Raw genomic sequence first — 24343 nt, 5'->3', positions numbered from 1 at the left:
GAAGGGGGAGATGCAGTGTGAGTGTCTAGCTGCCTATGTTCACCTTGAGTGTTTGTTTCCTCAGGTTTTTGGAAGAGCGTAAAGAAATTATGGAGAAGTTTGCTGCAGAACAAGATGCCTTCCTGCGGGATACCCAGGAGAAACACACTCATGAGCTCCAGCTCCTGCAGCAGGAACACCAGCAGCAGCTTCTCTTATTAAGGACAGAACTGGAGAAGAGGCACCAGGCTGAGCTTGCTGAGCAGAGAACTTCCCTGGAGAGTGAGGAACGGGTGCTTTTTGAGACTCGTGTAGCTGAATTGCAGGTGAAACATGCTGCCGAAATCAGTGCTCTGGAGATGAGACACTTGTCAAATCTGGATGCTTTGGAATCCTGCTACCTGGCTGACATTCAGAGTGTTCAGGATGAGCATAGGAAGGCTCTTGAGCTTTTGCAAGTAGAACTTACAGAACAGCTGCAGAAAAAGGACTCTTGTCACCAAGCAATTTTGACCCAGGAGTTGGAAAAACTTAAAGTGAAACATGATGGGGAGCTTCAGTCTATAAAGGACAATCTGAGAGTTGAAACGAGTGCTAAACATTCAGAGCCACCTACAGCCCTGCCTGTCGAGGTGCAGGGTGGACCCCAGGTGAGTTGCAAGAGTTCCTTCCTCTGGTCCAGGGCACACCTGCACATTATCTATGTGTATTGGCTGCATGTTGGCTATTTCTCTGTATAGACATTTGTGTGCATGTCTTGATGTCATTGTGTGTTTCTTACATCTTTGTTTAACTCGTAAGTTGGGCTGGGAATGTGGCGTAGTGGTAGTGTGCTTGCCTAGCATGCATGAAGCCCTGGGTTCAATTCCTCAGTACCACATACACAGAAAAAGCTGAAAGTGGCACTGTGGCTCAAGTGGTTGAGTGCTAGCTTTGAACACAAAGAGGCTCAGGGACAGCACCCAGACCCTGATCTCAAGCCCCAGGACCTGCAAAACAAACAAACAAAAACTTAAGTTAGCTGCATGTGTCTGTCTTGTACCCTTGGGTCTATGTATCTATACCTGTGTATCTGCACATCTCTGTGTGTGTTTGTGTGCATGTCCATGAGTCTCACAAATGGTTGACAGCATTGGTAACTTCTGGTCTTTCTTCAGATGTTTCAGAACTGTGAGTTTCCTGTATGTGTTTTGGGGAACAGTGTGCCCCATATACATAAGGGTCTCCCTGAGGCTCATCTGTATCTCTGCATGAAGTAGGTAGATCTTATTTTTGTGTTGTACATACAGCGTCTTGGTCTCCCTTTTATTGTTATTTCCTGAAATTAAGGGTTTTTATTGTTTCAAGAGCAATGATGGTTCTGATGGCAGGCACTTGAGGTTTTGCAGGAAGGAGAATTTCTGGCTCAATCTCCATTGGCCTGCACCCATCTGCAGAATCCATGTATTTGTGATCACGAATAGGCCATATCTGTCTAATTTAAAATCCATCTTAGCGTCTACACTGTACATTCGCTGGCCTGTGGGAGTCTGGCTTTCTGAGATAGATGTGGCTACTCTGGTAGTGTATATGACAATAGAGTGTGCTAGCCCTTGGAACAGGTGCCACGCCAGTTACTGTCTCCCTGCTTGTAGGGTTGGCATCATTGTAGCATCTAGACATCCAGAGATCATGGACCTATAATATCTCTCTGGAGCTGTAATCCCTCTCTGTCTCTGTCTGTCTTTCTCTCTCTTCCTCTCCCCTCACTCCTTTCTTCAACTGTAATCAGAACTATCTGATGCTAACTAGGAGGCCCCGGATGAAACATGCCCTTTTTTAGCCACATCACAGCCTGCCTCAGTGTCTCTTGTCCTGACTGAGTCACAAGTGACAGATTCTAAGGGTGGCACTTGTTTCAGCCTGTAGATCTAAGCCTGTAATAGGTCTTGGTTCATTGGTTTAAAGAAAATGAAGTTTTAATAGAACATTAAAAAAGCTGAAAAACGCATATCACACATGAAAATATGTGTGTGGTTCTTCTGTGTTGATCCTGGGACTTGAACTAGGGGCCAGGACACTGTCCCTGAGTTTTTATGCTCAAGGCTAGTGTTCTACCACTTTGAGCCACAGCGCCACTTCCGGTATTCTGGTGGTTAGTTGGAGGTAAGTGTCTCACAGATTTTCCTGTCCTGGCTGGCTTCAAACCATGATCTTCAGATCTCTGCCTCCTTAATAGCTAGGATTACAGGTATAAGCCACCAGAGCCTGGCCAAAAATATGTTTTTCACACATGAATGAACTTTATTGGTGGCAGAGTTTAATTGTAGGCCCCACCTGGCAAGGCCTTATAGGAGCCACAGTGCACTGGTGACAGATTCTCTTTTGTCAGGAGTTACCGGCTTTAGCCCTGCATGATCAGAGGTGCCTGCTGGAAGAAGATCAGGTTGCAGCCTTGGACAGGGTAGACACTGAAGTCCTATTCCTAGAGGGCCAGCACCAGGCTACTTTGCAGCATCTGGGAGAGGTACATGCAGTTGAGACACAGAAGTTACAAGCAGAGCTGGCCAGGCCCCAGGAGGGGCAGGGACAGGCTGCTCAGGTGAGTGTTCAGTGTGTGGCAGGGATGGGTTGTGCAAGTATGTGTTCTGATACACTACCATGGAGGCTACCTCAGAACTTTGGTCACGATGCAGTCAGAATTACAGCCGCACTCAGCAGTCCATGGATTGCTGGGTCCATGTCGACCCATTGGTTGTAGATATTGAAGTCTCTGTTTGAGAACCTCAGCTCCACATAGAGTAACGTCAAAGTGCTAGCTCTTCCAAGCCTCGTAGGTCTCCTTGTACAGTAAGTTGCCAGCTTCCCTTCATGGATACCCCTGGAGAGCAGAGTCTTGGCCTAGTCTTACAGGCACCAGATGACTCTTGGGACAATAATTCTATCCCAAAGGCCATTTCATAGTGTAATGCCAAAGGGATTGATGATGACTGATTTGATTGTTGGTGTGTTTTTTTTTTTTTGCTTGGCTGGGTGCTGTCCCTGAGCCTCTACCACAGAGTTCTTAAGCCACAGCGCCACTGCCAGCTTTTTCTGAGTAGTATATTGGAGATAAGAGTCTCATGCATTTTTCTGCCCTGCCTGGCTTCCAACTATAATCCTTAGCTCCCTGAGTAGCTAGGATTACAGGCATGAGCCACCAGTGCCTGGCGATGATGACTGTTTTGGTCTAAGCATGAGTTGACCTAAGTCCATGAGAGGCATGAGGAGGGGAGGTGGGTGGCAGCTATCTACTAAAGTGCTGCTGCTGCCAGCAATGGCACAAGATTGACAAGAAGGCCACAGTTGAGTTGTTGGTGCCATATCTATGGAAGAATGCAGGAGGATGGTATGGGTCAAACTGCTATGGGGCTTAACACAGAGCATGATTAGATACTCTTGGAAATCTTCACACCTTTTGGTTTCTTTTGTAAAGTTTATCTATGCCAAATTATGTGGCAGCTTCATGACAAAATCTAACAAATCATTGCGAACCTCTTTTATACTTGGGAGGCTATAGGGACTGATGCCCTGTCACCTGTGTGGGCCATCTGTACAGAGAACATTCACTACCAGGGTCTCCCTTGTGCAGAGGCTATGCACTGAGGTTACATGATAGTCCCCGGTCTGCCTGCTGAATGTGCATCAGTAGCATGTATGGATACACACATACACAGGCACATGTGCATACATGTGTACATGTTGCCCCTATGCATAGTCATACACACACAAAGTACATGTACATGCACATGTAATTATGCCCTCTGTCATGCAGGCTGGAGAAACTTCTGGAGTTACCTGAGGACCCTGGTTGGATACCCAAGGCCCAAGTAGTCTCATATTTGAAATACTGGTGCCTTCTAGAAATGGAAAGAGAAAGTTTGTGTTTAATGCCTCACAAATAATTTGATATATGTATAATGCTTGCAAGTTTGTTGTGATGACTATCTTAAGGGGCTTTATATAAACAAGGACATACTAATACCTTCCCTCCCTTCCTTCTTTCTCTCCCTCTCTCCCTCTCCCCCTCCCTCCCTCTCCATCTTCTCCTCCTTTTTATCTTCCTCTCTTCATCTCCCTCTCTTCCTCTTTCTCTTCCCCTCCCTCCCTCCTTTCTCTCCTCTCCCTCTTCCCTTCTCCCTCCCTCCCCTCTGTCCTTTCCCTCTCCTTTTCCTTTCTCCCTCCCTCATCTCCTTCTCACCCTGTCCTCCCTTTTTCTCCCTTCCTCCTCCCCCTTTTCCCTCTCGCCCCCTCCTTCTCTGCTCTCCATCTCTCCCTCTCTCCCTTCTCTCTCTCTCTTCCTCTTTCTTACATTTATTAGCATAAATCAGTTGTACAGGGAATCTTTGATTATACTCACTTCCTAGACCACTCTCCATCCTCCCCCTTCCATGAATACCTTATTTGTAGCCATGAAATAAGGCCCTCAAATTTACCTAGGCTGGGTTGGAAGTGTGGCTCATTTGATAAGAGTGTCAGCCAATGAGTGAAAGCCTCCGCTACCGAGTTCAAGTTCCAGTCTTGGACCTAAAAAAATTGCCTAGGTTTGCTAGATTAGTAGTTTAATAGTCTGTCTCCATAGTTGTGTGGGACCTATAGACTGATTTCTGAAATTAGTATTAAAACTGTTCCTTGCCGGGGTGGTGGCTCACCCCTGTAATCTTAGCTTTCTGCTTTCTGCTATATATATCCTTTGTGGTTCTCAATTGTCTTCCAATTTTTTTTCTTCTTCAGAGTCTGTTCTCATCTGTGTTACCAGAATCTTTTTGTTCACACAGTCAAAATGGTAGACATGGGCGGGGGGGTTGAGGGAGGAGGTAATAAGTTGGATAAGAAATGTACTCACCGTCTTACGTATGAAACTGTAACCCCCCTGTACATCACTTTAGCAATACAGAAATGAAAAAGAAATGGTAGACATTTCTAACCTTACCTTGTTTTATAAGAGTCATTCTTGGAGCTGTGTGCTTTTTTTTTTTTTTAAATGTTCTTTATTGTTATTATAGAGGTGATAAGAGCTGTATGCTTTTTTGTTTTTTTTTTTTTGTTATGGGGCTTGAACTCGGGGCCTGGGCACTGTCCCTGAGCTTCTTTGTACTCAAGGATAGTGCTCTAATATTTGAGCCACAGCACCACTTAAGTTTTGAGTGGTTAATTGCAGATAAGAGTTTCACAGGGACTTTTCTGCCTGGGATGGCTTCAATCCTTAGATCTCAGCCTCCTGAGTAGGTAGGATTACAGGTGTGAGCCACCAGTGCCTGGCAAGCTGTGTGTTTTTTCCTTTTCTTTCTTTTTTTTTTTTTTTTGCCAGTCCTGGGGCTTGAACTCAGGGCCTGGGCACTATCCCTGAGCCTCTTTGTGCTCAAGGCTAGCACCCTACCCCTTGAGCCACAGCACCACTTCCAGGTTTTTCTGTTTATGTGGTACTGAGAAATCAAACCCAGGGCTTCATGTATGCTAAGCAAGCACTCTACCATGAAGCCACATTCCCAACCCAACTGTGTGCTTTTGAAGAAATATTGTATGTTTAGGATATGTGTGTGTGTGTATTCCCACCCTCTCTAGTGGGGCTTGAACTCTAGGCCTGGGCACTGTTCCTTAGATTTTTCTGCTCAAGACTGGTGCTCTTCCATTTGAGCCAAAGCTAAATTTCTGGCTTTTTGGTGATTAATTCAACACAAAAGTCTCAGTGATTTTTCTTCCTCCACTGGCTTTGAATTGTGACCCTCATCCTGAATAGGTGGGATTACAGATAGCCATGCTGTGTTTTCTGGGTCACCATGATGCTTTTGAGAATTTGGGGACATTTGTGGTGACTGTTGAGTGCCTGGGGGTAATTTTGAACATTTTGGGGTGTGGCACAGCCTTGCTCATTTGCTCCTCTCTCCCTTTGTCTGAGTTTGTGTGTGATTGATGCCTTCTCATAGGAGTACTTGTGTTCCACTGTTCTCACAGGAAAAGCAGTTGGGCTAAAGGAGGTGTAGTCCTGTATAATTATTTATGTTAACTATTTTGGGTGTGGGGATTTATTTCAACATATAAAATCATTGGATAATTAAACAAACCTCTCATCCCACTACCTAGTGGGGGATGCGCCAGTCTTAGTGCATCAGGTCCTAAACCCTTCTCCCATATGACATTGCCATGACCCATCCTAACCTGAGAAGCCTTCAGTCATTCCTTCATTCCTTTGTATTTCCAGCCCAGGTGCCTTCTCTCTCTAGGTATAGCTCTGCACACTAAACTCACACAGAGCCTGCCTTGTATGCACTGGCTCAACATCTCCTCATTCCCTGGATTTGTGAGGGTGGGTCTGCATGGATGGTCAGACTGGCCCCTTAGTGTGAGACGCTTCCTCTCAGGCTTTCTCCTTATGCAGGCATTTTAGAAACCCTGTCATGGTGCTCCTGGGATATCAGGACCCTTGTCCTAAAATAGCAGGGACAGGCTGTTCTTGCTGTTTGGCCATGGTCACTACAGGCCACAAATATCTTTGCACCTGTCTAGAGAGGCTCATTTAGCTCACACACTGGAGGCAGTTGGGTTACTTTCCATGTTACGCCTTTGGGAGTTTGGTTGTGAGAAACACTCTCAAAATGTAAGCCTGATTTTTTTTTCAGTAATGAGGTCTGAGTTGGTAACACTAAGCAAGGTCTGGGGTACAGAAGTGAGCTGTTGTGTGACTAGTGATGATTGTTTAGGGCCTTTCCATGTTTTCTTTGATAAATACTAAACGTGTTTATAGACTAACTTTTTAAAGTGTTAGGAGAGCCGGATGTTGTTTGAATGTTTTTAATTCTTCTTTTGGCAAGTTTATCTTCATCCTCATGTTGGAAGCTCTTGTGTTTGTTTGCTTGTTTGTTGTGTATGTGTGCACTGCCATTACTTTTTTCTTCTCTAGGCATATCTATTGTTTTTATGACTAAATTATGTATTTTTTCTATATTTCTGAGGATTAAAAGAAAACAGAAAAAAGCCTTTTTAAAAACAACTTTTCTTAGAGTTACCTTATCATTTAGAATACAGTGAACTGAACTGAGCTTCTTTCTATGCTGGAAATAGAAATGATTGCTAAGGTTTGGATGCCCTGGATGGGCAGCAGGGGCCCCTTTGTAAGCTGTTGAGTCTAGTCAGGGCCCACTTGGTAGCCATGGCTGTCTAGAGGCCCTGAGCTTGAGCCTGACCTGCTGCACCGCTGTAGAACTGCCTCTCCTGCCCCAAGCATCTCCTGGCAGCTCTTCTGTTTTCCTGCTGTGCTGCTGCTCTAGGATTGGGGGTGCAGAGGGAAGGCCAGCCTGCAGCTGAATGGTGCCTTCAACTCTGCTTTTGAGCAGCAGGTCCAGGGTCTGCCTGGGTGGGCTTCGGCTCCTGTGTGAGGCCATATGGCTTGTTGTAGTCCTTTCCCACTGGGTCCTCTGCACCCTTGTCATATGTGGTCATTGACACACAGGCCATTTGTACTGGCTTGAGAGATGTGGCCATCACCTGCTAGGTGGTTGTCTGCTTATTTCATTAATGGGATTCAATGGGATCAATGTGAGCCTTGTTTTAAAAAAGAAAAAATATCATTATTTGGGAAGAAAGCCTGTTTACCTTTTTTTTTTGTCAGTCCTAGGGCTTAAACTCAGGGCCTGGGCACTTCTCCTGAGCTTCTTTTTTTTTTTTTTTTTTTTTTTTGGCCAGTCCTGGGCCTTGGACTCAGGGCCTGAGCACTGTCCCTGGCTTCTTCCCGCTCAAGGCTAGCACTCTGCCACTTGAGCCACAGCGCCGCTTCTGGCCGTTTTCTGTATATGTGGTGCTGGGGAATCGAACCTAGGGCCTCGTGTATCCGAGGCAGGCACTCTTGCCACTAGGCTATATCCCCAGCCCCTGAGCTTCTTTTTTGCTCAAGGCTAGCACTTTACCATTTGAGCTACAGTGAGGAATCGAACCCAGGGCTTCATGCATGCATGGAAAGCATGCTACCATTAAGCCACATTCCCAGCCCAATGTTTACCTTTTAAAGCTGATGGAATCCAAGTTTTTAATATCCTGGATTGCGACAGTCAGATCTTAGTATCCTAAGTAGCTAGGACTATAGCTGTGTTACCAGCAGCACTTACCTAGTAACTATTTTATTTTCTGTTTGAGCAAGTGCCAAATGTTTCCCCAGTAGCTGCCCCATTTTACTTTCCCACCAATGCTGTACAAGGGTTCTGATTTGTCTCCTTCCTTCCCTCCCTTTCTCCCTTCCTGTTCCTGCAGGCATTGAACTGTGATTCTCAGATCTCAGCCTCCTGAGTAGCTAGGATTCTATGTGTATGCCACCAGTACCCCTCTGAGTTTTTCTCTCTCTCTCTATTTTTTAAAATCTTTATTGTAAAGATGCTATACAGAGGGGTTACCATTACATAAGTCAGATAATGAGTATATTTCTTTTTGAACAGTGTTACCTCATTCTTATTTTCCTTTTGTTTAGTGGGACTGGGGGCCTTTCGCTTTACCATCTACCACTTGAGGCAGGCCCTTTTTGTTTTAGTTAGGCAGAATTTGAATTTGAATTTTTACCTGAGCTGGCCTTAGATCATGATCCTTCAGAACTCCATCTCCCTTATAGCTCTAATAACAAGTGTGTTTGTGACTATGACCTGCTTGCTGCTGTTGCCACTGCTGGCTCTTTTTTTTTCCCCATTTTCCCCATCCTTCCTTTTTCCTCCTCTTCCTTACCTTTGTCCTCCTCCTTCTTTCTGTTCTCCATCTTCAACTTCCCTTTCTTGTCCTTCTTTCTTGCCCTTCTCCTTTCCTTTTTTCTCCCTCCTTTCTTTTCTTCCCCTTCTCCCTCTTCCCTTTCGCTTCTTTCCTTTTTTCTTCTTTCCTCTTTTCCCTCCCTCATATCTCCTTCTCCCTTCTTTGCCATCCCACTGCTAATAGGTGTGAAGAGATACCTCATTTTGGATTTAATTTGTGTTTCTCTAATGATTAGTTTTGTTACTCTGTTTTCATGTACTAATTAAGGTCATTTGTAAATCTCTGGAGAAAGGTCTGGTCATTTTTTTTTTTTCCCAGTCCTGGGCCTTGGACTCAGGGCCTGAGCACTGTCCCTGGCTTCTTTTTGCTCAAGGCTAGCACCCTGCCACTTGAGCCACAGCGCCACTTCTGGCCATTTTCTATATATGTGGTGCTGGGGAATCGAACCCAGGGCTTCATGTATACGAGGCAAGCACTCTTGCCACAAGGCCATATTCCCAGCCCAGGTCTGGTCATTTTTTAATGGAGTAGTTTTTTGTTGTTGAGTTCTTCATTATTGTGTAGGTGTGTTTGCTCGTATTGATCTCTGAGAGCTGAGTGCACTAGATCTTTCCTCTGACTGACATCCTGTACAGGGTCACGGGACTTGAATTTGTTTTAAATGTACCTGGGTTCATTGTGCTAGTGTGTGAGTGCTAGGCACAGTGCTGAAAAGACAGTCTATTCATGTTTATACACTCATACTTGCTGTATTGATGTACCAGGGAACTGAGGCATAGGGAAGGTTCTGTGATTTCTGAAGTTCTATGGCTAGAAATGGCACAGGCCCTGGCAGTGTTTTGGTGGGATCAGGGCAGTCATTGGTTAGTAGCAGCAGATCTAGGCCATGTTGCCACCTACAGAGACGTGGCCTATCTTGGGAGGCAGTGCAGGGGTCCCTGCACCCCGGGTGCTCTCCCAACCAGCAGGAGAGGCGAGGAAGTGCACCCCGCCGAGGGTGAACCCAGAATAGGTAACGAGTCGCGAGTCGCCCGCACTCAGCCCAACTCAACCTTTCGCCGGCAGTTGGACAATCAGACGACTCTGGAGAAGTTCAAGACTGCTCAGTTTAGTGGTGTGGACCGGATCTTAAGTATGGGCAATGGCAGGAAGAGGCGGGTGTAACATACTTAGCCAGGGGCTATGATTGGCGGTCCAAGCTGTCAGTCAAGGGCAGAAGGCCATGGGACCTCCCTAAGGGGCGGCCTAAGTACTAGCAGGACTGCCCCCAGGTTACTGCCCACAGCCATCTTGCTGCACATGGTCTTAAGGCTGGGAGGCGTGGCCAGCTAGAGCCGCCTTTCCAGTTCTAGACCGGAAGGCAGGCGGGGCTAACCGGGATCCCTCTTCCAGGAGGCGGTGCAAACAAGCACGTCCCCAGGGACTGAGGCAGGCGGGGCTCTTCAGGGCCTCACTCCCGAGGCTCAACAGCCACACACCTCTGGGGCGCGAACAGGCGGGGCCAGTTGGTGCGCCCCACAAGGCAGATGGCCCTATTTAGGGCTTCTCATCTTTTTTTTTTTTAGGTGGGGGGGCAGTCCTGGGGCTTGGACTCAGGGCCTGAGCACTGTCCCTGGCTTTTTTTTGCTCAAGGCTAGCACTCTGACACTTGAGCCACAGCGCCACTTCTGGCCGTTTTCTATATATGTGGTGCTGGGGAATTGAACCCAGGGCTTCATGTATAGGAGGCAAGCACTCTTGCCACTAGGCCATATTCCCAGCCCAGGGCTTCTCATCTTCTTAGGAAGATGCAAGAGAGATCTGGAGGAGACTGTGAGGTGCAGCCCCTGCCCATTCCATGGGGCTCTATGAGCGAACATAGGCTTTGTAAAGTTTTTCTTAGATGTTTTTTCCTCATAGTAAAAGGCATTTCAACCATGACACAATGTTCATATGTAAACAATACTGGAAATAAGTTAGATGTCGTGGCTCAAGCCTGTAATTCTAGCTACTTGAGAAGTTGAGATTGAGGGATTACGCTTGAGGCCAGCTGGAGAGAAAAGTTTATACAGGCCTCCATCTTGACCAGTGGCTCAGTGATGCATGCCTGTCATTTCTTTGATGTGGGGAAATACAAATCATATGCCTAGGCATAAAGCAAGACCTTGTCTCAAAAAATAACAAACATAGCCAGATGCTGGTGGCTCACACCTGTTATCCTAGCTAGTCAGGAGGCTGAGATCATGGTTTAAAGCCAGCTTGGGCAGGAATCTCCAATGAACTACCAAAAAAGTTGGGAGCGGAGCTCTGGCTCAAGTGGTAGAGCACTATCCTTGAGTAAAAGAAGCCCAGAGATAGCACCTAGGTCCTGAGTTCAAGCCCCAGGATCGTGTGTGTGTGTGTGTGTGTTTGTAATGTATATATGCTAACAGAGTGCCTCAAGTGGTAGAATGCCACTGTAGCATGTATGGGGCCCTAAGTACCACTACCAAAACAAAACTACTGAAATTAACAGTACATGGGCTCAAAAAGGTTAGAGAGATACATCTGTCAAAACCTACCCAGTTTTATGACTCAAATACTGACCAAAGCAACAACTCTTGCTGAACATGTTAGCACACATCTGTAATCCTCGTTATATAGGAAGCGGAGGAAGGAGCTCAAGTACAAGGCCATCTTGGGCTACATAGTGAGACTCTATTTGAAAAACAAAAGTCTTGGTGTAATTGCTCAAGCCTCTAATCCTAGCTACTTTAGAAACAGATCTGGAGGATCATGGCTTTGAGGCTAGCCTGGGCAAAAAGTTCATGAGACTCCATTCCAACCAATGGCTGGATGCAGTGGGTGGTTCACATCTGATCCTGTTTATGGGGGAGCTGAATGGTTGGGTACAGTGGCTCCACCAAGCTGTCCACAAGAAAAATTTCTACCTGTGCCCTTAGTCTTGAGTCTGCAGTATGTGGCAATGTTTTGTCATAGCCTCCTCTGCCCTTTCTTTTTTTTTTTCTTTTCTTCTTTTTTCCCCCCCAGTCCTGGGGATTGAACTCGGGGCCTGAGCACTGTCCCTGGCTTCTTTTGCTCAAGGCTAGCACTCTATCTCTTGAGCCACAGTGCCACTTCTTGTTTTTTTTTTCTGTGTATGTGGTGCTGAGGAATGGAACCCAGGGCTTCGTGCATGCTAGGCAAGCACTCTACTGCTAGGCCACATCCCAGCCCCACTGCCCTTTCTTGTATGGTAGATGCCCATGGTTTTGTTGGTGAAACCCTAGCCTCTGGAGAATGGCTGGGGCAGGGATGCTTTGATTTCAGGGCTCTGGCTGGTATGTTTCCCTTGTTGCTTTTTCCAAGCTTCATGAGGTTGCTGGGGTCCATTGTCACTGTGTGGGACAGCACTGGGGAGCTCATAGTAGCAATACCTGGAGCCCCTGTTACTGCCTGTCCACCTCACTGTACTACCAGGATCTCAAGTCCCCAAGCCTTTGTTTTTAGAGAAAAAGATGTAAGAAAAAATCTTTGCTTACCTGGCAAGTAATTTTTATCATGAACGAACAGATACAGGGATGTTATTTTGAATTCTTATTTGTAAAATTCATTCCATGACTCTTGGTGGCAGGGGCAGGCTGTGGTTACTTACATTCTTTTTAAGTGATGAATAGTGGAAGAAAAGGCCCTAATTATTTTCACCTATACCATTTTTACCTTTATCATACATTGTTTACCTTTGGTCATTTTTTTTATTAGATGTAATTTGGAAAGTTATGGAATTTTCCCATAGCAACCTACAGTTAATTGTTTTAACTGCGATTTAATACTTTTTCTCAACAGCTGAAAGACCAAGTCTTATCCTTACGTCAAGAGATAGAACAGTGCCACACTGAGCTGGAGAGGCTGCAACAGAGGCGTGAGAGGGAGAACCAGGAGGGGGCCACCCTCATCTGCATGCTCAGGGCAGATGTGGACCTGTCTCAGAGTGAAGGGTCAGTGTGTCCCTGGCATGCTGCTGCCTGACTGGATGCCCTGCTGCTGCATGTCCTCCTGGTCCAGTGTGTTTTCCATGATGACATCCAGTGGACAGAGACCCTGGCCATGACATTCTTCATACTTAAAAATATTTAAAAATCAAGAGATATTGTCATGGGCTGGGGATATGGCCTAGTGGCAAGAGAGCTTGCCTCATATACATGAGGCCCTGGGTTCAATTCCCCAGCACCACATATACAGAAAACGGCCAGAAGTGGCGCTGTGGCTCAAGTGGCAGAGTGCTAGCCTTGAGCAAAAAGGAAGCCAGGGACAGTGCTCAGGCCCTGAGTCCAAGGCCCAGGACTGGCCAAAAAAAAAAGAGAGAGATTGTCATGAATGTGATGAATACCTATATACTTACCACTTTGCTTTTCCAAATCTTTACATTTTGCCAGCCCTGCTTCTCATTATCTCCCCTTGTGTCCCCTACAATCCCATTCCCTCTAACCAGAAGCAGTACTACTTCATGCCTGGGAGGCTTTTCCCATGTTGCTATGAGTCAGGAATCTATCCCTGTATTCTGTGACTCTGTGGAATGCAGGCTACTCAGCCGGATGTCCTAAAGGGCCCAGGGAATTCCCAAAGGCTGCAGAGTGGCTCTGGTGACTGTGGTTCTTGTCTTAGGAAAGCACTCCGTGATGCCCTGAGGAGGCTGCTGGGTTTGTTTGGAGAAACACTGAAGGTAGCTGTTGCCCTGAAGAGCCGGATTAGTGAGCGTGTGGGTTTTTTCCTGGACCACATGAGTGCCACAGAAACAGGCCAAGCTCCAGAAGCAGGTACATGCACCAGATAAGTCCCTCAGGGGCTGGGGATGCTGGAGTAGGCCCCTGGGTTTGGAAAGCTCCAAGGAGCCTCACCTTCCTTGTTCCTTGCCTATATCCAGACTCGCGGAGAGGGAAGTTTGGGCCTATGTGGAATTGCCTGATCCTGGGGGTTTCTCTGTGTGTGTATGTGTTGCAGCCCTGCGTGGGGGCTAAAAGAAAATCAGGACACGGGGGATGCAAAGGCGAATGAACCAATGCACACTTTATTTTAGGAGAGCCAGGGTTTGTATAGGGTTAGAAATCAATTCACAACTTCAAGATTAAAACAGATAGATATACATATCAATGAATTGCTGTTGATATCACCACAAAGGATCAGACCAGTCAAGGCACCTAGCTAGTATTTCCGCAAAGCTAATTATTTTTGACAATAGACTTCCCTACATACTATAAAAGCCCTTTCCCAGAGCAGCTGGGCAAATGAGTCTCCTCAGGAACTCTCTATTTAGGGAGGAGAGTCTCATGACCAAATGGTTTCCTTCAGCTATCAAACACAGAAAATGCGGGGCTGGGGATATGGCCTAGTGGCAAGAGTGCTTGCCTCGTATACACGAGGCCCTGAGTTCAATTCCCCAGCACCACATATACAGAAAATGGCCAGAGGTGGCGCTGTGGCTCAAGTGGCAGAGTGCTAGCCTTGAGCAAAAGGAAGACAGGGATGGTGCTCAGGCCCTGAGTCCAAGGCCCAGGACTGGCCAAGGGAGAAAACAAAAAGAAGAAACACAGAAAATGCCATAGCAAATGCATCCATCTGCACGCCTTTGGCATTCTAAGAGGCTCGGCACAAATCTGCAAATTTGTGTCCAGCAGAGTCCACCACAGGGCAGAGAAACATTCGTGTGTGTGTGTGTGTGAGAGAGAGAAGGGCTTAAGGGGCATGGCTTGATCACTGTGCTTATGGACTGGAGTGTCTTCTGATTCTAGGGCTGTGCTGGGTCTTTGTGTCCCTCAAGTGGAGTGTATGCTGGTCCCAAGACTGAGGCTGGGTCATTATTTTCACTGAGTGAAGAGTATGCTGGCCTTTGATTCATGGGTTAATCAGGGTACTCACTAGTAGGAAGAGTTGTCTGTATTTGCTTATCTTGTAGCTCCAGCACTTGATGAAATGTGGTCTGATACTATCCTGCTAGAATTGGATAGAACTTTGCCTGAAGGAGCAGAGATGTCTTCAGTGGCTGAAATTAGCAGTCATGTCTGTGAAAGCTTCTTACTGAATCCTGAAAGTACTCTGGAATGTGAGCAGCCCATTAGGAAATTCTACCAGAGCCTTGGCATGGCTGTTGATGGACTCCTAGAGATGGCCTTAGACTCCTCCAGACAGGTGAGTCCCAATGCATGTCATGGTAGAGGCCAGTGAAGAGGTGAGTCAGGCACCAGAGTGGTGCACCAACAGAGCTTAGTCACAGCGATGTCATGTGGCTTCTGGGCATTCAGTTAGGCCCTGAGACTGCATTAATTATAATTCTCTGCCATACTTTGCAGCCTGTAAAGAGCAGAGATTCTACCAGGCATCTGGGAATAAAACCTCCGGATCTTTCTGAGGCTCCCCTCACTTTCTTTTTTCTTTTTTGTTTGTTTTTGTTTTTTGTAGTTCTGGAGTTTGAACTCAGCACCTCACACTTATGAGACAGGTTCTCTACCACTTGAGTTGCAACCTCAGGCCTTGATTTTGACTCATGTGAAATATAAATATGTGTTCTAATGCATGTTCTTCAGTCTTTTCTGTCCTGCTCTAGGAAATTTGCTGTGAATGACAAATAGAATCTCGGTTTGATTGACTTTTAAACAAGACCACTTCTTTTACATGACACACTATTGCAGTTCCACTCAGTGTTTTCATACTTAGAGATTAGTACTAAGAAGTAGAATTGCGGTCTGGGAATGTGGCTTAGTGGTAGAGTGCTTGCTTGCCTTACATGCATGAAGCCCTGGTTTCGATTCCTCAGAACCACATAAACAGAAAAAAAAGCCGGAAGTAGCACTGTGGCTCAAGTGGTAGTTAGCCTTGAGCAAAAAGAAGCCAGGCCCTGAGTTCAAGTTCCAGGACTGGCAACAAAAAAAAAACAAAAGCGAAGTAGAATTGCTTTTTTTTTTTTTTTTTTGCCAGTCCTGGGCCTTGGACTCAGGCAGGGCCTGAGCACTGTCCCTGGCTTCTTCCCGCTCAAGGCTAGCACTCTGCCACTTGAGCCACAGCGCCGCTTCTGGCCGTTTTCTGTATATGTGGTGCTGGGGAATCGAACCTAGGGCCTCGTGTATCCGAGGCAGGCACTCTTGCCACTAGGCTATATCCCCAGCCCTAGAATTGCTTTTTGTTAACTCTTAAGAGTCTTTTAGGCAATTATGAAAGATATAAAATAAGAATATGTGGAAAGCAATAACGTGACCCCTTTTTAAGTTATTCCAGTTAAAATATAAGCATTTCTCTGTCAAGCATTACTGTTAAGTGATTTTTCTGTCTTTAGTGTTGAGACCTAGGATGCTTCTTGGGGCTTCCTGCCTGCTTTTTTCTTCAGCCCATTCTCCCCATGAACATTCTGTCTTCTCTTGGGAACTAACATGTGGCCAGCCTTTGACCTGTAATCAGGTGCTTTTGATGGTCTCCAGATGGGACTAAATGGAACTCACTCTGATGAGTTTCTTCTGCAGGACCACCCTATGGTGCAGGTGTTGAAGCAAGTGTCTTGGGGCTGCTATGGGTCCAAATTACTTATTAAAAACTCTCCCCTGTGTCTGGGGGAGGTGCTAAAGGTTGGCCTTCCTGTCAAGGCAGCAGAGCCTTGGAGAATATACAAGAGCTATCTGGAGTTGATGCAGTTGGTGGTAGGTGGCTGTGATTGAGGTCAGGGTCCGACAGGGCTCCCTGTCAGGCTGTGTTTGCCCATGGTTATGTGGCCCTTAGCTACACATAGAGATGGGTGCTCAAGGGCTTAGAAGCTGGAGGAGGCGGCCTGGTGTGGGAGGAATAGATGCATAAGTGATGGACTCTGAAACATTTTCAGGTAAGAAGCAATTATCTTAAGGACCATTAAACATCTTGAGCCCAGGCCAGAGTTGGGCTACCTAGTGGAGAGCCAAGGGAAGCTTGTGTTGGTGCTGTTCTATAGGAATAGAGGAGTATGTTTTTGAGGTCAAAGTCCTTCTGAGTCCCTCAGCCTGTAGATGGCTGAAAGCATGAGACTGTACATGTGCCAGGAGGGGGGAGGCAGAGGGGCTAGGCCTGTGTCAGGCTCTGGAAAGTAAAGGAGGTCTAGGAAGGCTCCTCAGCTCTGGGAGGAGGACTGTCCTGGTGGCATGGACCTGGTGTTGCAAGAATGGGCATGTACCTTCATGTATCTTATACCACCTCCTGTTTTGCTAGTGCTGATGGGACTGGAGCCTAGTAGTAGCTGGTCGTTCCTTTTCTCTCTTATTTTTCTATGCTTCATTATTGCTTATTTGTAGTTCTTATTCTCAAAATTGTGGGCTTATTTATTTATTTTTAGCTTACATTAGTTATATGGGGTTGGGAAAAGGATTTCATTGGTGCATTTCTACATGTTTGCAATGTATTCTAACAAGTCTCATTCCTTTTATCACTCTTCCTTTTCCCTCCCATCCTTCTCAAAACAATCTCGAATATGTTTTGACAGTTAGAAGAAGCACGTCAGATACATTCTCATTTTGAGAAAGAATTTCTCCACAAGAATGAAGAGACTGCACAGTTGGTGCAGAAGCAGCAGGAGATGCTGGAACGCTTGCAAGAGGAGAGTGCTACCAAGGCTGAGCTGGTGCTTGAGCTGCACACAGCTGAAAGTAAGCAGTGTACTTCATGGTCAGGGGGCCGGTTTTTCCTACAGGAAGCATGAGAAGCAGGACCCTTTTATTTATTTATTTATATTTTTAATTTCAAAGTGATGTACAGAAGGGTTACAGTTTCATATGTAAGACACTGAGTACATTTCTTATCCAACTTGTTACCTCCTCTCTCATTTTTCTCCCCCCTTCTCCCTTCCCCATGAGTTATACAGTTGGTTTACAGCATATAATTTTGTAAGTATGAGAAGCAGGACCTTTAACAGAAAAATATACAAATGAACAACATCTGTGTGTGGCCCAATGACGTCCCTCAGTGAAATTTGTATTTGGGGGGGCATTGGTGGCGTGGGTGCCCTAGGTTATTGGCAGGACTGTTTAAGGGCCACAGACAGCCCTGGAGTGGCCACCATCTCTTAGCACTGAACTCTTCTTTTTGGGTTGATGACAAGGAGTGCCCTTGACACTTGCCCTTCTGGCACAGAGGTTCCTTTGCTCACTGTTTCAACAGAAGGATATGTAACCCTTCTCAGGGGTTTGGGCTTATCCACAGCCCCCCGCCCCTCCATAGAGGACTGAGCCTGTGACTGCTCACCAGGAGTGTTGCCTGTGATCTCCTAGTACTCATAGGGCTCTTGGCAGGCTTTCACCCTCCAGGTAAATTGGAACACCTTGCCTTAATTTTGTCTCCTCCTCAGGCCTCCTTGAAGGGTTCAAGGTGGAGAAAGCTGATCTTCAGGAGGCACTTGGCCAAAAGGAGGAGTTGGAACATCAGCTGGTCCTGGAGCTTGAAAGCCTACGACAGCAGCTGCAGCAGGCAGCCCAGGATCTGGCTGCTCTGAGGCAGGAGAATGCCACCCTGTGGAGCCAGAAGGAAGCCTTGATTGCTGAAGCAGAGGCAAGGGAAGCTGGTAAGGAGTGTGGATGGTACAGGCTAGGGTTGAACCCTAACTCACAGGGAAGCCTGCTTTTTATAGATAGGAAGACATGGAGGTGCTTCTGCAAGAGCCCAGGCAGGTTTAGAAGTGACTGGCAGGGTGCCACTTCCAGTTGCTACATAGGGGTCTGGAGGAAGATGATCCTCCTGACTGGCATTGCTTTTGAATCCTCTGGAACAGTGGATTAAGAAGTGTTGAACTGGGCTGGGGATATGGCCTAGTGGCAAGAGTGCTTGCCTCATATACATGAGGCCCTGGGTTCAATTCCCCAGCACCACATATACAGAAAATGGCCAGAAGTGGTGCTGTGGCTCAAGTGGCAGAGTGCTAGCCTTGAGCAAAAAGAAGCCAGGGACGGTGCCCAGGCCCTGAGTCCAAGCCCCAGGACTGGCCAAAAAAAAAAAAAAAAAGTGTTGAACCCACAAAAATGAGCTGGCTTAAAATTGTACTGGAAATGTATTTCTCCCGTTTTCCCTATTGCCAAAATAGTTGTTACCTTTCTATTGAAGTGACAATATCTGATACAAACAACTTGAAGAAGGAAAGGTTTATTTTGGCTTATGGCTTTAGAGGTTTCATGGCCACTTGCTTACTTGCTTGTGGCAAGGCAGAGCACCCTTCCTGGAGTATATGGCAGAGGAAAGCTGCTTACTTCATGGTGAGCAGGGAGCTGAGTAAGGTCACTTTCTCACTTCCTTTGCAAAAAATTTTATTTAGTTTTTGGTTTTATGTGGTCCCAAGGAATTGAACCCAGGGCCTCATGCATGCTAGGCAAACACTCTACCACTAAGCCACATTCCCCAGCCTCTTTCACTTTTGTAATGAAGCTCTCCCTCAAAACCTATTAATCTATTAAGCTATGAATGCATTAATGAGGTCAGAAGAGCCTCATGATTTTATCACCTCCTAGAGGTCCCAACTCTAAACACTACTACATTGAGGGGGGGTCAAATCTTCATCACATGATCTTTGGAGGGATCCCTAAGTTCCAATGATAACAATATATTTTCTGGGTTTTTTTGAGGCAAGATCTGGCCATATAGCTAGACCAGACTGGCTGTGAACTTGATCCTCCTGTCTCATCCTCCTAGGTGCTGTTATTAGAGTTGTAACATGTCACTGTGCCTAGCCAGATGTTTTTTTTTTCTTCAAGTCATAAATACTTAGAATGAAATGGTTGAAACATAAGCTTAAAATATTACATTTGCAGGTTAATGTTGATTTGTTGGAAATAGTTCTATGTCTGTGTCAGATTTGCCTGGTCATGTCTGGCTGGTTCATCTTGTATCTTTTTTATTCCTTTATCTTCAAGCTAATGTACATTCATTTTCATTTTTGGATACTGTGTGAATGAGATTTCTTTGTACTGGGATTTGAACTTGCTAGGCAGGTACTTTACTGCTGAGCTACTCTTCTAGTCATAGTAGCTTTCTGGAACTGTCACTTGCTGGGTACTGGTGGCTCATGCCTATAATCCTAGCCTCTCAGGGGGCTCAGATCTGAGGATCATTGTTCAAAGCTAGCATGGGCAGGAAAGTCCCTGAGAGTCTCCTCTCCAGTTAACCATCAAAAAGGCCAGAAGTGGAGTTATGGCTCAGTAGCAGAGTGGTAACCTTGAGATCCAAGGCTCAGGGACAATGCCCAGATCCCAAGTTCAAGCCTGAGGATCAGCCAGAAAGCAAAACATGTATACATATAAAATAAAGCTGTCATTGGTGAACATCTTTCTTCACCTCTCAATGACTTTTTAAAATAGTCATTAGCAAACATCTTATTTGGTCCTGTTAACCCTGGTCCCATTTCCAAAGCCTTTGGATTTACTCCTGACCTCTGCTGTGTTGCCTCATCTCCCATTTCTGCTTGCTGTGCTGAATGGGACTTCCTTACACAGGTTTGCATGTGTGTAGTCAATCAAGTGTCTTCTCTTCATTGTCCAGATCTCCTTGTCCCCTAGGGCTCTGTGCGTGGGGCCTTGTTAGGATTGAGTGACCATTCCCTTGCTTCCTTCATCCTGTTAGGCATAACAGGTGATTCTATTCCTAGTTTTTCTTCCTGATTCTCTGAGGTCAGAAGACCCATCATTTTTTGCTTTGTATGCCTCTCAGAAACCCTTACCATCGCCAGTAGTCTACCTAGGTGTCCTTTCTGGAGACCTTGTATTTTATTTTATTTTATTTTTATTATTTTTTTGGCCAGTCCTGGGCCTTGGACTCAGGGCCTGAGCTCTGTCCCTGGCTTCCTTTTTGCTCAAGGCTAGCACTCTGCCACTTGAGCCACAGCGCCACTTCTGGCCGTTTTCTGTATATGTGGTGCTGGGGAATCGAACCCAGGGCCTCATGTATACGAGGCAGGCTCTCTTGCCACTAGGCTATATCCCCAGCCCACCTTGTATTTTATTAATGCAAGCACGACAAATACAGAAGCTGGGCCTGTGGATTGTTAGACACCATATGGGGCAGCAGCTGGGCCTCTGCTGCCCTGTAGCTCTGCTATCTAGGGCCTGGCTCCTGTGTAGGACCGATCCGTAGATCCTAGACAGAGGCTGAGCTTATATCAGGCCAATGGAGGAACATCTCCAGGTGCTCTTCCTATCTCAAGCTGCCCTTCTCTGCTTTTTCACTGTGATGCTGTTATCACTTTTCTGGGTCTTGTTAGATGGCTTTCATTTTGGCAGTTTATTTCCTTTGCTTTACTTTTCACCCTGGCTTCTAAAGCCTTAGCCCTGAAGTTCTGTTCAAGTTCACATCCAGGAAGCCCCAGCTTCCTGGGGCCATCAGTGAGCACTGTGCCTTCAGTTTCCCTGCCTAAAGGTGGTCCCTGGTGTGTTGCAGATGTGTTCATGCATCTCCCTGTTTGGTGAATGTGCAATGATTTCCCAGGGACCTTGGGATTTATGGGGAACTGCAGCTCTTCCCCCTCCCTCCTGCTTTTAGCTAGGGAGTGTGTTTTGTGACTACCTTCAGCATGGTGCCATCTGTCCTGTTTGTTTTCTTGGAAATGAGCACATACATGATCCCCTGGGCACCAAGCCCTGCAACCACAAGGGGCAGCCTGGTGGTATCATGGTTGTGTGGGGTCCTGGTGCTGCCTGAATGCTGTTGTCCCTGCTTGTCCTACCATGGTTGGTCCACATCATCTGTTTCTCTCTCTGTGATGTGCTGTGTTTCCCTTTGTAGGCATTCCTGTCTCTGCTGCCCACAAGAACTCAGGTTTGTAAAAACAAATACAATTTCTGCATGATGTCCTCTATGTGTGCATCAGATTTTTATAAATTATTTACTAAAAAGTACTTGAGAGCTTTTGTGGTTAACTGTTAAAAGGATACTGTCACCTTTTTCTTTTTTTTTTTGTCATAGGGTTCAGACTCAGGGTGCTATCCCTGACCTTTTATGCTCAAGGATGGCACTCTACCACTTGAGCCTCAGCTCTACTTCCACTTTTCAGGTGGTTAATTGGAGATAGAGTCTCATAGACCTTTCTGCCTGGGCTGGCATTGAATTGTGATCCTCACATCTCAGCTTCCTATGTAGCTAGGATTACTGGCATGAGCCATCAGCACCTGGCTGGACACTGCAATCTTTACTATTCATTTATAAAAATTGACAAAGTTTTCCCATTTTAAAGCTTCAAGATATAAGTATTTCTTCAATGACTCTTGTACTTACTAGGCCCTATGTGGGCTGCTTTGCAGGAATTGATGTGACATCAATGGTGGTGATGGTTGGCCCAGAGACTCAGTGGAGTCTCCTAGAAGGTTTTCAGGGGAGGGACTGGGCCAACCTGTGGCTCTGAGCCTCCTCTGATTGCCTGGCAGATCCTCAGTGTGGTACACTTACATGGCTACTGTGGCCCATGCATGACCCTGCACTGAATGGGCCGTGTGTGGGGCCCTAAAGTCTGGGCTCAGCTGGAGCCTGTGTCTCTATCCTCAGCAATGCTGTTAGTTAGAGCAGCCATGTTTGGGCCCTCTTCCTGAACTGAAGATTGTGAATGACGGGGTTATAACTGCATGTTTAAAGCTATCATTCAGAAATTGCTTATTTCTTTGCATGAAAATTTATTGAGAATGTTATGCTAATGGTATTGATGATTTGTCATAAAGGACTGACCGTTTTGAAAATTAGTGAAATGTAAGGAAGAATTTGTAGACAATATTTTAGTTTTAGATTTTTTTAAAAATGCCAGTCCTGGGACTTGAACTCAAGTTTTAGGTGCTGTCACTGAGCTTTTTTGCTCAAGGATAGCACTGTATCACTTGAACCACAGCTCCACTTCCAGCTTTTTTAGTTTTTAATTGGACATAAGAATCTCATGGACTTTCCTGCTCTAGCTGGCTTCAAACCACAATCCTTAGATCTCAGTTTTCTATGTAGCCAGGATTACAGGTATGAGATACTGGCAGCCCATTGTTTTTTTTTTTTTGTTTGTTTGTTTTGTTTTTAATATATTGGATTTGAAGTTAGCTTGCTAGTCAGGTGCTTTAGCACTGAGCCACATCACCAGTCTTTTTTTGCACCTGGTTATTTTTTAGATAGGGTGTCACTTCTTGCCTGGATTTGCACCTGGACCTCAGTCAGCCTGCTTGAGGCAGCTGGGATGACGGGTCTGTTTCACAATTTGTCTTGATTTTTAGAGGGTATCCAAGAAAGTCCTGCATATATTCAGATGTGGGCCTAGAGACAAAGTCAGCATGAGGATGTGCATTTTCCCAGCCCTGTTTGGCCAGTCTGTACTCTGAAGTAGGGTCCTTCATGACTTGTTTTCTTGGCACCCTTAGCACTACAGAAGGAAATGGAATCTCTAACCAGGGAGCAGTCAGAAGCCAGGAAGCAGTCGGAGAAGGACCGGGCATCTCTGCTGTCTCAGATGAAGATTTTGGAGTCTGAGTTGGAGGACCAGCTCTCACAGCACCAGGGTTGTGCTCAGCAGGTGGAGGAGGTGGCTACTCTAAAGCAGCAGCTACTTGCCCTGGATAAGCACCTGCGCAGCCAGCGGCAGTTCATGGATGTAAGACCTTTGGATAATAAGTTTTATTTGCCTCACTAAAATTTAGGATGGTATGAGAAGCCTCTATGATATGGCATTGAAAATAGTTTGCCAGGGCTGGGAATGTGGTTTAGTGCTAGAGTGCCTGCCTTGCATGCATGAAGCCCTGGGTTCGATTCCTCAGCACCACCTAAACAGAAAGCCCTGAGTAGAAGCCGCAGGACTGGCAAAAAAAGAAAAAAGAAAAGAAAATAGTTTGCCATGGTGCACTGACCTCTAGTAGGCACCGTGGCTTGTTTGCATTTCAAAGAGATGGTTGTAAGGGAATATTCTGTCACTGTCATGGGAGAAGTTTCTATCAACTGAGTTGTAGTCTTGTATGGGTGTGTGTGTGTGTGTGTGTGTGTGTGTGTGTGTGTGTGTGTGTGTACCACTGTTCAGGACCATCTGCTCTTATTGAAGCTTCTTGCCCACCAGTTTCAAAGTGTTCTGACTGTCTCAGAGGCTTCCTGTACATTTCATCTAAAGGGCCATTCCTCTTTACTTAACTCCATTTTGTGAGATGACTGTGGTGAGAGAGCCATTACTGGTAGGCAGACATGTGTATAATGGGGGCTGTGTTCCTGGGCTCTGTTACAGGCTTTCCAATGGGATGGTTCTAACGTGTGACCATTTGTTGTTGCAGGAGCAGGCTGTTGAGCGTGAACATGAGCGTGAAGAGTTCCAGCAGGAGATCCAGAGGCTGGAGGAGCAACTCCGGCAGGTGGCCCGGCCACGGTTGCCAGATCCCCTTGACAGCCAGGTAGGGAATGTGCTATGCCTCTGTAGTACCTAGTGTGTACAGTTGTTTTCTTTCTTTCTTTCTTTCTTTCTTTCTTTCTTTCTTTCTTTCTTTCTTTCTTTCTTTCTTTCTTTCTTTCTGTCTTTCCTTCTGTCTTTCTTTCTTTCTTTCATCTTGGACTTTTCAGTGTTTCGGACTTCCTACCTTGGCTGTCCTGAAAGTTTAGTCCTCCTGACCTTAGCCTCTCAGATAGCTAGGATGATAGGCATCAATAGTTGAGAAGGGTTTGATGTTTATCC

General features: G+C 46.0%; 1 protein-coding gene across 3 annotated transcripts in view; it reads left to right on the top strand.

Moving 5' to 3' along the window:
- Positions 1 to 24343, top strand: part of Pcnt (pericentrin) — a 113315-nt gene that overhangs the window by 36256 nt on the left and 52716 nt on the right. For 2 of the 3 annotated variants that reach the window (XM_048346060.1, XM_048346059.1), the window contains exons 14-22: positions 65 to 629; positions 2351 to 2560; positions 12529 to 12680; positions 13348 to 13499; positions 14636 to 14868; positions 17177 to 17339; positions 18038 to 18250; positions 23055 to 23284; positions 23949 to 24065. In XM_048346060.1, the coding sequence (XP_048202017.1) occupies positions 65 to 629; positions 2351 to 2560; positions 12529 to 12680; positions 13348 to 13499; positions 14636 to 14868; positions 17177 to 17339; positions 18038 to 18250; positions 23055 to 23284; positions 23949 to 24065 (2035 nt within the window). Of the gene's footprint in view, positions 1 to 64; positions 630 to 2350; positions 2561 to 12528; positions 12681 to 13347; positions 13500 to 14635; positions 14869 to 17176; positions 17340 to 18037; positions 18251 to 21453; positions 21487 to 23054; positions 23285 to 23948; positions 24066 to 24343 lie in introns of all 3 variants that reach the window. The other variant, XM_048346058.1, reaches the window with a different exon arrangement.

This window comes from Perognathus longimembris, chromosome 5, assembly GCF_023159225.1.
Source record: "Perognathus longimembris pacificus isolate PPM17 chromosome 5, ASM2315922v1, whole genome shotgun sequence".
NCBI classification, from domain to species: domain Eukaryota; kingdom Metazoa; phylum Chordata; class Mammalia; order Rodentia; family Heteromyidae; genus Perognathus; species Perognathus longimembris.
This window is presented reverse-complemented; position numbering and strand designations above follow the sequence as displayed.